General features: G+C 40.4%; 2 protein-coding genes across 9 annotated transcripts in view; one reads left to right on the top strand and one right to left on the bottom strand.

Annotated features, from left to right (window-relative positions):
* nup50 (nucleoporin 50) overlaps positions 1-12,922 on the bottom strand; it is a 35,016-nt gene that overhangs the window by 4,990 nt on the left and 17,104 nt on the right. For 3 of the 7 annotated variants that reach the window (XM_087246079.2, XM_087246080.2, XM_087246078.2), the window contains 4 exons: positions 9,907-9,985; positions 8,353-8,433; positions 8,074-8,266; positions 4,740-5,261 (listed from right to left, as the gene is read on the bottom strand). In XM_087246079.2, the coding sequence (XP_087102205.2) occupies positions 4,740-5,261; positions 8,074-8,266; positions 8,353-8,433; positions 9,907-9,975 (865 nt within the window). In that variant the 5' untranslated portion in view covers positions 9,976-9,985. Of the gene's footprint in view, positions 1-2,664; positions 2,979-3,946; positions 6,701-6,998; positions 8,267-8,352; positions 8,434-9,906; positions 9,986-12,289; positions 12,426-12,922 lie in introns of those variants that run through there. The other 4 variants (XR_015942031.1, XR_015942030.1, XM_088649713.1 and 1 more) reach the window with 4 other exon arrangements.
* On the top strand, positions 5,505-8,084 carry LOC148682556 (uncharacterized). Of its 2 annotated transcripts, none has more exons than XM_088650844.1 (2): positions 5,505-6,675; positions 6,971-8,084. In XM_088650844.1, exons 1-2 carry the CDS (start codon positions 5,505-5,507, stop codon positions 7,018-7,020), a joined length of 1,221 nt encoding a protein of 406 aa, XP_088506970.1. In that variant the 3' UTR covers positions 7,021-8,084. The 2 variants fall into 2 exon arrangements, with proteins under 2 accessions (XP_088506970.1, XP_088506969.1); XM_088650843.1 differs by having other exon boundaries at positions 6,917-7,552.

Genomic DNA, 12,922 nt, shown 5'->3' with positions numbered 1-12,922 from the left:
TGTGAGATCGTCGATACACGAAACTATCGCAAGGGGGCTTAAATAAAAGTGTTATGTTTATTTATATTTAATATTTTATTATTATATTCAACTATATCTAAACATTTCGGCTAATTTTTTTAATAATAGCTAATAACCTACTGCGTTTGCATTACGTTGGATCTTGGATACTTACATACACAACTTTCACTGAGCTCAGTAAAATGTTATTAGTAATCTGTTCAATAACTTGTTAAAGCCAAAACGAACGGTAAAATGCAGGTTGTAATTGAATTTAATGTAGGCTAGTTTAAATAAAGTATATTTTAATAGCCGATATAAATAAATATAACATATAGCATGTTTTAAATTAAATAAATAGGTTATTTGCCGAATAATGTGCTTGTCCTTGTTAACCACTCCATCGAATTAAATAAAAATAAGACGCATATGTACATGTTTACTCTGTGTATATGAAGGAAAAAGATCACCTTAAAACTTAAATAGGCTATTAATAACAGATATACTTTTTTTTGTGTGAAAGCAAAACTGTTTAAACCCCGTAGAAAAGTGCTTTTTACATAAAAAAAGGACAAATTATTAAAAATTACAGGCTTCATACACATTTTTACAGCTAAAACTCTTTTCCAGAACTTTTGAGTCATCTTTCATGACGTAATGTTCCATGCAATGTCTACATATACATGGTAAATAATACGAAAAACAATGACGTTCAGCTTTATTACAGCATATCATTTATCACACAACAATCAGTTTTTATATCCATATAAAATTGATTTTGATCAACGTGAGAGCAAGTTTTAGGCCAAGGACAGAAAACAAGTAAAGACGGCTAACCTATATTCAGGTTATATTTGGTTCCAGCATCGATATCGCAACGTGTGCATCCGCAATAGTCACAGCGCAGGATTTGCAGTGTTTGTATTATAGTTTAATATAGAGTTTAAACATAATGAAGTAAAAGTTGATCATCTGGATGCTTTTATTTTCACGCAAACATTACCATTTTCATTACACCCTTCACTTGTTTCAAACATTTACGTTTCTTTTTTTTAAATGAACACAGAAATAATATAATCGAATAACTCCTATGGTACTGAAATAAGTAAATAAATGAATAATCTGAGTAAACCGTCCCCTTTAAGGCCTGTGACTGTGTGAACATTTCAGTCATTCAGAGTTTAAAACATCCGGCCACAAGATATGTTGTGTAACTTTAATAAAGATGAAATAATATAGAATGAAGACTGTGCAGTGTTGATTATTCAATATCTGTACCAGAATAGTGAACACCTAATTCACTTTTATCTTTACTATATTTGATTCATCCATGCTTGTCATTTATTTGTTATATAGACCTATTTCATGGCTGCTGCATGGAGGGCGGCATAGCGACCAGCGTCTTCCGGTTAAAATGCTAAAAACTTGCGTTCACAGCGTGTACAACTGGTAATTTGCGCTCCGAAAATGGGTTTCAATTATTTTTTTTATAGATAGCAGAGTGTTTTTGTGATACACAACTCAGAAATGTGTCTGTCAAAGCTGTTATAATCTGTCACGTGTGGTTCAAGCGCGTCAGAAATACGAGAAAAACGTTCTCCTAGTTCACGTGTCTGCCGTCTGAAATACAGTGTGTACACGCACACACACACACAGAGAGAGAGAGAGCAAACCAGAGTACTGCATGAAGCTTAACAGGTATGAAAGTCGTGCAATTTACAAAAATGAGCAATAAAAGTCTGTTATTGATCCTCTGCTGCTGATTTGCTGTTCATTCTAATCGTGAGCCGTTTGTGTTTTATTTCATGTGTTGTTTTCACCACGGTTTGTGTTTTTCGGTCATTTCGAAATGACACTAGTCTATATTTTCACTTTGTCACCGTTATTAAATCAGTGTGTCAGTGGCACAGTACAGGCTACGTGTGTGTGTCAAACATTTTGGTGAACTACATTAGTTTGGGCTGGTTATTTATTTGAAATAAAGAGAAAATGTCATTTAAGGCGTCATTTAAACTGCAGAAGATGCCGTCTGACAATGAGGGGAAAACGCCTCACAGCAGCTGTTTTCCATCCTATTAGATCGCATTTCTTTAAATGATCAGTTCAGGAGATGGTGCTGATGGACAACAGTATTAGTTCAGAGGATAAAAGCAGGTCAAATAGATTAAAACTATCGTTTCAAAGCTGTGCAAATGTGACTGTTTACACGCATCAGCTGCCGACCGGAAGTTCTTCGTATTCTCCTTGCGCGTACACGCAAAGCATAATGGGTAATTTTGCATTCCAAGAAAATTGGAATATATTCTATATTATTCGAGATTCGCTCTTCTACAAAATCCCCCCAATCAATCTAAATAAACCTGTTAAATCATCTGGTGAAACTGTTTTAACATCACAATATACATCACTGAAATACAAAATACGGTAATGTCAGATTTTCACGCAGCCCTAATTCAAGTATCCGCTTGTTAAGTTTGACGTCACGCGAAGCGGCTTCCGGGTCCAATCGCTCTATTCAACTGTATGGGGAGACTCATGAAGTGGTAATTATAAACGTTTACAAAGCGATTTTAAATTTTTGAAAATCACGATCGCAATATATATGTCCATGCCTAATATCCGATGGCCAGAAAGTCATTCATTTTTATTTATAAATTGTTAAAATTTTGGTATTTGGTACTCAGGGCGGCTTGGACCCGGAAACAGTATTACATACATCACCACTTAACAAGCGGATACAGATATTGGTAACTTAATAAAATTAAACTAATTTCCAAGACTTTTCCAATACTTTGTGGTTTTTTAATGTTTTTCCAAAACTTTTCCAGGCCTGGAAAATGCCGTGTCAAAAGTCCATGACTTTTCCAGGTTGTCCATGACCGTATGAACCCTGAAATTAACTATGAGAGAAACAAATTACATTGAAAATTATAGCTGCGTCCCAAATGGCACACTATACACTACGTTCTTATACTATCCTGTTGAGTGTGTAAGTGCATATTAAGGGTGTCACGATCCTCCAAATCCTCGATTCGATTACATTTTCGATTCTAAAGTCACGATTTGATTTTCGATTATGAATAATTAATTCATTAATAACGAATTAATTATGTGTAGCCTACCGTTTAAACTACCTGACCTGCGTGGTCTTTGTTTTACCCATAAACAAATCATACAGTAAATGAATAAAGGCAAGTTACACACATAATTACCACCTGTCCATCACTTTTTCTGCGGGACTCGTGAATAGGCAGTGATCTGTGTCGTTATAATGGCGTCGGTAAAAAAGACGCACAACCAACAGGAACCAGCCAACAGTATCTGAGGTGTTCGCTAAAATGACTAAGTACAAGTGAGTGAAAGATTGAAGCAGTCCTCTGACTCGCTGACTGCCTGGACCCGCTGTCTCGAGCGCATGACTGGGTGTGTGTCTGTGCCTGAATGAGTGTGTGTGGTCACGTGATAGTGAGGAAGGAGGGCTGCTCAGAAATGCTACACGCCAGTGTGGATGTGGATCGTTGCTGTTCTAAAATGCCATTTAAAAACAAAGACCTATTAGTGTAAACATGGCCTGAGTGTGTATTTTTCGCGAGCGGATTTACAAAGGGGGCGGAGGATCGCGATGCGCCCATCGTCTATCGGCCCAACCCTAATATGTACTTAGCAAAGCTTGCAAACTGTGTTTTGTCAACATAACTCACTGAAAATCCAAAATGCTTCCACACCGGCGACTTCATTGAAAGAGGAGAGGGTTTAAGCTCTGTCGACGGGTCTCCTGCGTCTGCAGTTCAACAAGCACTTCAACAAACATGTTTTTTTCTGCTTGGCAAGCCAAGCTGACGTGACATGAGGGCGTGGCAGCATCGACGATTCTATTTTATCATTCGATAATCGAAATGGAGCATAATTTTCGATTGATTTCGATTTAAAATCAAAATCATGACACCCTTAGTGCATATGCATGTAGTGTCGTCCCAAATGCCACACTAATGTTTTTATACTACGCGGAAATTCAAACCGTTTCCCTGATGACGTTTGACGGTTGCCAAATCAGTGAAATAAACGACCGAATTATCAAATAATACCTGCCGTGAGTATAACCGCATTCAACATCGGGAGGCGCTATAATCACTCTCGTTGGAGAATTTTGCTTTCTCCATCCAAAATAAAGTTATCCAACATGTGCGCCTGATAGCGTCCGCTACATAAGCAAACCTGCGGTCGTTGAGTGCATGAAGTGTCCGTCATTCCACACTTCACTTTAGCGGCTAAATGAGAGCATCATCCGGGTTTTCAATGTGAACGCACTACTGACACTATTTATACTACAAAATGGCGTAGAACAGTGCGCAAGTATGCGATTTGGGACGCAGCTAAAATCCTTCAATAACTAATCGAGCTAAAGTGATTAATTAATCAAGGTTTTATCATCCGTTAAATAACAGATTTTCTGAATTGTCTTCAGAACAAACCACTGTAAACCAACGACTTGGCTAACAACCCAAGTGAAGCCTTTAAATTGCACTAAGCTGAATACTAGTATCTTGTAATATTAAGTGCTGTCGTGATTATGACAACAAAATGAGTTATAAAAAACAATACATTTACAAGTGCGCTGGGGACAAAACTACATTAAAGAGCACTTGGGAAATAATTAAGGAACTGAATTAGACAGGAGGGCTTAACAATACTGAGTCATACTGCGCAGCTCTAGCCATCAAAGCAAAGCGAGCGTGTACCTGCAGTCTGGCTGTTGCTGTCCGAGTTGACCACAGGACTGACGCTACTGACGGCTGAGCCAAACACAGCAGAAGAAGAAGACGAAGAGGAGAAGGAGAACGACGGCGCTCCACCTGACGACAGCGCCCCGAGCACAGAGCTGTCCACCTTCTTTCCGAAATTAAAGGAGACTCCCGGAGGAGCTGCTGGCTTTTCTGCTGGAGGCTTGTCGTCCTTGTTTTTGAGGGAGACGGTCGGCGGAGCCGCAGCACAGGATGCCAGCGGCTTCCCTGGTGTTTCGTCTGCCGCCCCGCTGCCGTATTTCCTCTCGATGCTGGCCAGGTGACGCTCGTAGTCCCGGAAGATGGGGTTGAGGTCGCACAGCGGGTTGTCGTTGACGTGTTTGGTGATCCAGTCGCGCACCGAGCAGTTCAGCGCTGTGAGCTGCCGGTTGTACTCTTTACTGCTGGGGGCGGAGCCGTTGGAGGTGACCTCGCTGTCTGTGGGCTTGGAGGGGGTGGAGCTGCTGAATGTTAAAGGACCTGTGCATGAAGAAAGAGAGGGAGATTCATAATTAGGGATGCAATGGCTCTTGGTAAAAAAAACGTATTGTCCCGTCGTCCTCTCACAATTCGGTGCGCCCTGTGATCTATAGTTCATAGGGATGTAACGGTATTGTAAATACCGTCATACCGCAATATTAATTTTTTTCGATATTACCGAAGTCGCATGACTCGGTAAAACTATAGGTCTTCTGAGAAAATTTGCTCAGGCGAATGAAGTGAATGGGAGGTAGCGAAAACTACAATTCCCATCAGCCCAGGCTTGACCATCATCCCTTGCAGTCTGTTGTCGCTACAGATCCAGTAATGCGGAAATGGAGTGTGCTGCTAGAAGCGGGGATTAAAAAGAACTGGAAAACTCTAAAGCGGGTGTTGTCGCGCTTACTGAATAGCGGTGTTGTCGCGCGAGTTCTAATCAGCTGTGTTGTCGCGCGAGTTCTAATCAGCGGTGTTGTCGCGCGAGTTCTAATCAGCGGTGTTGTCGCGCGAGTTCTAATCAGCGGTGTTGTCGCGCGAGTTCTAATCAGCGGTGTTGTCGCGCGAGTTCTAATCAGCGGTGTTGTCGCGCGAGTTCTTATCAGCGGTGTTGTCGCGCGAGTTCTTATCAGCGGTGTTGTCGCGCGAGTTCTTATCAGCTGTGTTGTCGCGCGAGTTCTTATCAGCTGTGTTGTCGCGCGAGTTCTTATCAGCTGTGTTGTCGCGCGAGTTCTTATCAGCTGTGTTGTCGCGCGAGTTCTTATCAGCTGTGTTGTCGCGCGAGTTCTTATCAGCTGTGTTGTCGCGCGAGTTCTTATCAGCTGTGTTGTCGCGCGAGTTCTTATCAGCTGTGTTGTCGCGCGAGTTCTTATCAGCTGTGTTGTCGCGCGAGTTCTTATCAGCTGTGTTGTCGCGCGAGTTCTTATCAGCTGTGTTGTCGCGCGAGTTCTTATCAGCTGTGTTGTCGCGCGAGTTCTTATCAGCTGTGTTGTCGCGCGAGTTCTTATCAGCTGTGTTGTCGCGCGAGTTCTTATCAGCTGTGTTGTCGCGCGAGTTCTTATCAGCTGTGTTGTCGCGCGAGTTCTTATCAGCTGTGTTGTCGCGCGAGTTCTTATCAGCTGTGTTGTCGCGCGAGTTCTTATCAGCTGTGTTGTCGCGCGAGTTCTTATCAGCTGTGTTGTCGCGCGAGTTCTTATCAGCTGTGTTGTCGCGCGAGTTCTTATCAGCTGTGTTGTCGCGCGAGTTCTTATCAGCTGTGTTGTCGCGCGAGTTCTTATCAGCTGTGTTGTCGCGCGAGTTCTTATCAGCTGTGTTGTCGCGCGAGTTCTTATCAGCTGTGTTGTCGCGCGAGTTCTTATCAGCTGTGTTGTCGCGCGAGTTCTTATCAGCTGTGTTGTCGCGCGAGTTCTTATCAGCTGTGTTGTCGCGCGAGTTCTTATCAGCTGCGTTGTCGCGCGAGTTCTTATCAGCTGCGTTGTCGCGCGAGTTCTTATCAGCTGCGTTGTCGCGCGAGTTCTTATCAGCTGCGTTGTCGCGCGAGTTCTTATCAGCTGCGTTGTCGCGCGAGTTCTTATCAGCTGCGTTGTCGCGCGAGTTCTTATCAGCTGCGTTGTCGCGCGAGTTCTTATCAGCTGCGTTGTCGCGCGAGTTCTTATCAGCTGCGTTGTCGCGCGAGTTCTTATCAGCTGCGTTGTCGCGCGAGTTCTTATCAGCTGCGTTGTCGCGCGAGTTCTTATCAGCTGTGTTGTCGCGCGCGTACTGAATAGCGGTGTTGTCAGCACACTGTTCAGATTGATGCAGACATGAGACCTCTATCTCACTCATGGTTTGTCCTCTCAAGTGGGGGAAAGACAATGCACAACGTTCCCCACTGCTGTCAACCTGGGCCAAGTCATATCTCTCTTGTCCCAGAAACCTCAGTCCCAAATGAGAGGGTTTTTTTTCTGTTGCAGGGGACATTGTAAATGCCCAGAGATACCAGCTTTTACCAGATTATATTTATATGATAATTTTCCTTTAAACCCATCTCTATCTAAGTGAGTGAGTGATTAAATGTTGAATGTGATGAGTTTTCAACAATACTAAATTGAAACTTTATTTTTTTACATGGTTTAATATTTTTTTGTTATTAAAATTGAAGTTCCTGTTTCAAAGCTTACAGATAGATGACTAATTTGTATGTCATTGACGCTTTTGGCACTTTTTTGGAGTATTTTCATAAGTTTCATAAGTACCGTACCGTGACATTCATACCGAGGTATTACCGTACCGTGAAATTCTGATACCGTTACATCCCTTATAGTTCAGAATGCGCATTATTATTGGTTACTTAATAAAAACAACTGCAATAAAGCAGTCCCGCCTTTGTACACTTTCTCATGCATTGCACATGCGAAGACCTGTCCAATCACCTCCGAGTATGTAAATCAGTTGCTGACATCACATTTCCTCATGTGTCGGTGTGTGTGTGGGGAGTTTCTGTGGGTTTCAGTATGGCGAGTGAAGGATATACAGCGCAAATGCGCAGATGAGGCCAAATCACAGCGCATTGCAGTCACGCATACAACATACGATTTTTAAAACGCTCAACTTTTAATTAATGCAAGAACATGCGATACATTTGTGTGAAGCTGTTGCACTGTCAGGTGTTCGTTAACGGTCAACAACCGCCTGAATGTACTTTACCCCTTACTTCATGGATAATTAAGTGTAGTTTTCTGTACTAATACACAACAAATTGCTGTGATGAGAAGGGCTGCTTCCTAAATATACATACACGTACATAAAAGTGAATTAGAAAGAGATAGTAACGTACCACTGTTAGTTTTAGCAGATGCAGGAACGTTGAAGCCTGTGAATGACGGAGCCACTGATGCCACGCTGCCATTGGTCAGGCTGGCCATGGGTTTGAAGCCAGCACCATTGCCGAAGCCAGAGAACGAAGCCGTCGCTGTGGCTGGAGCCAGAGAAAACCCCTTAAACGCTTTGAAAGCCCCTCCACTCTCTCCCTGCGGCAAAACAGCAGTATTGATGTGAACTATAATCGCTTTAAATAAACAACGGGGCGCCTGCTGGGATGCAGGAAGGGTTTTACCTCTGCAACGTTACGCCGCTTGGCTTTCTTGATGGCGCGGTTTTTCATCACATCATCACTCGCAATCGAAAACGTTCCTGCCTGAAGAGACAATATATACCCCTGGTTAAAATTGGCAAGAAACACAGCATGATTTGTAAATACGGAGCACAAATATCTACACAAAAAATTATATTTAAACTTAAAGCGCTTGAGAGAATAGGCTAATTTGTTTAAGTATGTTTAAATCTTTGCACAAAATCTAATTAATAAAATTCTTCACACTGCCTCAAAACTTTAGTCCATCATTAGCTATGTTTCGATCCGAAAATGCTAATTAAATTTATGCGCAAAACTGGATTATAGACGCGCGAATAAAGCAGCGTTTCCATCCAACGAGTCAAAGCGAACAAAATCGTCACTTTCTTATTAACTGACGCCAAATATCAACAGTAAAGACGTCAATTGCTGCGGTAGGAGAGGCTGCGTCAATCTTTTCTTCATTGAATAAATGACTTCTGACCTCAGAAGACGATGCTGACATGCAGTGAAGTGAAGGTGGCGTTTGAAGGTGTCAGACGTGGAGCACAGACGTTCTTGACTCTGGATGTCATTACTAATATAATAACACTAATACTGAAACGGTAAGGTGTTTTAGGCCCCGTTTACACTAGTGCGTTTTAGTTTTAAAATGGCGTTTTAGATCAAAAACGATCCGCGTCCACACTAGCATTTCTGAACATTTCTCCGTCCACACTACGCCACCAAAAACGTATATCACGTGACCATTCGCGCACTCTGGTCATGCCCGTTGTAGTATAAACAGGAAGCATGTGTCTCGCTCGGCATTTGGTTATTGTTAGTCAACAAACGCCCGTTGAACATTAAACGCGATGGCAAAGAAAGCAAGAGAGGTATTTTTGTAAACAGACGACGAGGTCTAATGTTTAAAATAGGTTTATTTTACATGGATATCTATCTAAACACGTTAAAAAACAAAAAGAGTACGACATGTCTTACAAACGAGTAACGTTGTGTGTACATGTATGGATCAAAGGAAACATATTCCCAGCTTTTATAAACTTGTTTTGCCTTTAGAATAAGTTTTAAAATCACTTTGAAAAAAAATAAAGTCATAACAAATTTTATTAGTAACTGCAGCTTTTACGCTTGCTAGATGAGTCCTCTTTAGGCTAGATCATCTCATTTCAAAGCGCTCGGTTCGGCCTGCGTGGACTTCGAAGGACTCGCCTTTGAAGTCTGAAGCGTCTGAAATGAGACGCAGCTATTATGTTCTGACGAATGTTAGGAAAAAACATCCATAGTATGAACCAAACCAAATACGACGGACATCAATGGCTGTTTTCCAGCCGTCTTCAAAGTATCTTGTTTTGCGTTCAACAGATGACAGAAACTCAAACAGGTTGAAACAAACAAACGGCGAGTAAATGTTTATGTTTAGGTGGACTGTAACTTTAAGTGTTGTTTTAGACGCATAGTTTGGTTAAGAGTGTTTCCACTTGGAAAGTAATGATGTTTGACAATGAACTAGTGCAGTGCTGGAAAGTGGCGCACCTCTTCTCCATCATCCTCCTGATCCCAGTTCCTGTCGGTCAACTCTTTTTCCGCAATCCGCTTGGCCATCACAGCTCAACTGTTAAACACAAACATGACAGTCATTTAGTCAAGTAATAAAGGGATAGTTCACTGACAAATGAAAATATGAAGAGTACAGAAACGTCAGAAATTTCCTTTCAAAATGATTGAGGTAAAGTTGGTTTAAAACTCGTACATTCGTTCGTCTTCAAAAAACGACTAAAAACTCAACTATTTGTCTCCACTTTCCTTCCTAATCTGCAATTCCCTCTCTGGCTCCACTGCTAACTGTATTACAACAAAAAAAATTACTAATGTTCTGCGTCTTACAGTTTACACACCTGAAACTTGCCTACAGCACTTATTCATTGTTGCTCTTATAGTTGTGTAAATTGCTTCCTTGTCCTCATTTGTAAGTCGCTTTGGATAAAAGCGTCGGCTAAATGACTAAATGTAAACACACCCCACATCTTTTGGCACTGTGGTTATGTTAAAAAGCTTTGGTATGATGCTTCGGTTTTTATCAGGTACGCTTTAATTTTAATTTTGAAAACGTAAGTTTTGGATATTTTAATTACGATAACTTGAATCATTAAGTTTTTGTTATTAACCTATTTATTTTGTTAATTCAGTTTAATATTCACAAGTGTAAATGATGATTAATTGTGTTTTATAAGGAACTGAAAAATTACTTTTGCACTATTCAGCAAAGTGCTAATAGAAACGCTTTAAAATTGTCCAACTGTGCTCTAGTTTCAAAACTTTTCATTAATGTAAAGGTCCTGCTTGTTTGTAATTATGAGAACTACAAAATGTTGGTGTTTTATTTTATTTTGTATATTTAAGTTTTTTTATTAGCATCTATGTTTAATTGATTGTATAATTTTTGTATTGTTTTTTTAGGTTGTTCAGGGAAAACAGAGGAAAAATAGCCTTGTGGCTAATTCTGGTACATTTGCAGTAATGCTAATAATGTACAAATAAATAAAAAACTTTTTTTTTGTTAATTAATTATACTCTTGTTTTATTTATTTACTTTTTTTGCTGTTGTTATTTACTTTCTATCACCTTGGCATTACTTTGTTCACTATATTGTCATGTATCTGTTGTTTAAAGTTGTCAAAAATTGTAATTGAGCTAAGCCTTCAACAAGAAACATATAATGAAACTTTCTCTTCCGATTTCACATGAAAGCAAACGAACACATTTGGAATATGAACAAATTGAGAAAAGCAACAGTAGGCTTTAAAAATGTTGAGTAAACACTTTTTCCAGGGTGAACAACTCGTCACGTGATAAGTTATCCGGCTAAATAAACGGTTAGTTCAAGTCTACAGGTTGGTTACTGAGGTAAATTTGGTTTTATATTCGCACCTTCGTTCATTTAACTGTCTCTTTATAGGGTTTACCACGCTATTTTGAATATTCAATCAGAATTAGCATGCGAGTATGACTTTAAAACAACACCAACACTATATAGTTTGATAGTCATTGGCTGCTAATGTGATTTCCTAATTTAGAATTGAGGTAAAGTTAGTTTATATTTGGATATTCAGACATTCTACTTAGTAATATCCTTTCAGAAAAGTATTCTTTGCTAATTCTGAATTAGAAAATCATATTAGCAGCCAATGACTATCAAAGCACAGCCATGTTTACAGTCAACTAGATAGTGATGGTGTTGTTTTGAAGTCATACTAGCATGCTAATTCTGACTGAATATATTAAAAATAGCGTGGTAAACAATATAGAGACATTTAAATGAACGAATGGGCGAATATAAAACCAACTTCACCTCAATATTTAGATTTAGCACAGAATACTTTACTGAAATGGCATTATTAAGCAGAATATCCGAATATAAACCCAACTTTAGGTTAGGTTAGTTTCGCGGTCAAGGTTCACATTATTGTTCCTGACCCAGGAAGAAGTCTTGTTTGCTTATATTGTGCTGTCAACCATACTATATCATCACAATCTACTCATTTAAGAGAAGATTACGTTCAAATACACCTCAGGATAGCCAACGTATTTCAAATCGTGCTGAAGTATCACCGGATGACAATAACATGACCGACTGAAACGAATGTCTGAGGCACATCTCGATTGAATGAGCTGAGAGGTTGCGCAAAATACCGGCAGATGACTATTACACCCCTTATATTAACTTTACTACTCAATTTCTGCCTGTAATCGCGTTTTAAGCATGTTTAGTGTGCGTATATGCCTAAATAACGCGTTTACACGAACATTAGCCTTTAAATGTGGTAATGACGGGCTGGTTCTCTTCAATAGACATGACCGTCACATCGCAATGCTCAGTGTGTAAATAAGCAGCCGTTTGGTAAAGTTTTATAATTACCTGAACACCGTTTCCCGCCAACCGTTCGCGTCACACACACTGGTAAGATTGTTTGAATGATGACCGCGGGAATCTCATGCATATAGAAGCAGGCCGCGCGCTCACACCGCCATGTTACAAACGCGTCTCGCACTGCGCTTGCGCGAAAAGCAGCGTACTACTCATGCGCGCACAGTACCGGCATCAGCCTCACACTACGCATGTGCGCATATCGCATGTGTATGTGGGAAATGCAGTCCCTAGATGGAGCATGAACTGAAAAAGCTGTCATCATTTACTCAGTCATCTCTTGTTCCAAACCTGTTTGAGTTTCTTTCTGTTGCTGAACACAAAGGAAGACATTTTGAAGAATGTCGAAAACCTGTGACCATTGATTCCGCAAAATCTGTTTCACTATGGAGGTACTTTGTTACTTTTTTTGTTTTGTGTTTAACAGAAACTCATTAAGGGTTGGAACCACTTCACAGTTCGTACATTTTTAGGTTAATTGTTGTTAAAACTGAACTTAAGTAACACTCTTTTATTTTGAAGATGTTACACCTGTTGAAAAATCCAGCTTAAACCAGCCTAGGATGGTTGGCTGGTTTTAGCTGGTTGACCAACCTGGTTTTAGAGGGATTTTGGCCTCTTCCA

The sequence above is a fragment of the Danio rerio genome, chromosome 4 (genome assembly GCF_052040795.2).
Source record: "Danio rerio strain M-AB ecotype USA chromosome 4, GRCz13ab, whole genome shotgun sequence".
NCBI lineage: Eukaryota > Metazoa > Chordata > Actinopteri > Cypriniformes > Danionidae > Danio > Danio rerio.
Note: the sequence above shows the minus strand (reverse complement) of the source record. Positions and strands in the feature narration are given on the sequence as shown.

What these genes read in the sequence shown, in the direction of transcription:
- LOC148682556 (XM_088650843.1), top strand. Translation starts at nt 5,505, where the DNA reads ATGGGAGGTAGCGAAAACTACAATTCCCATCAGCCCAGGCTTGACCAT. An exon ending in CGCGCGAGTTCTTATCAGCT is followed by an intron (nt 6,676 to 6,916) that starts GTGTTGTCGCGC and finishes AGTTCTTATCAG; the next exon opens with CTGCGTTGTCGCGCGAGTTC.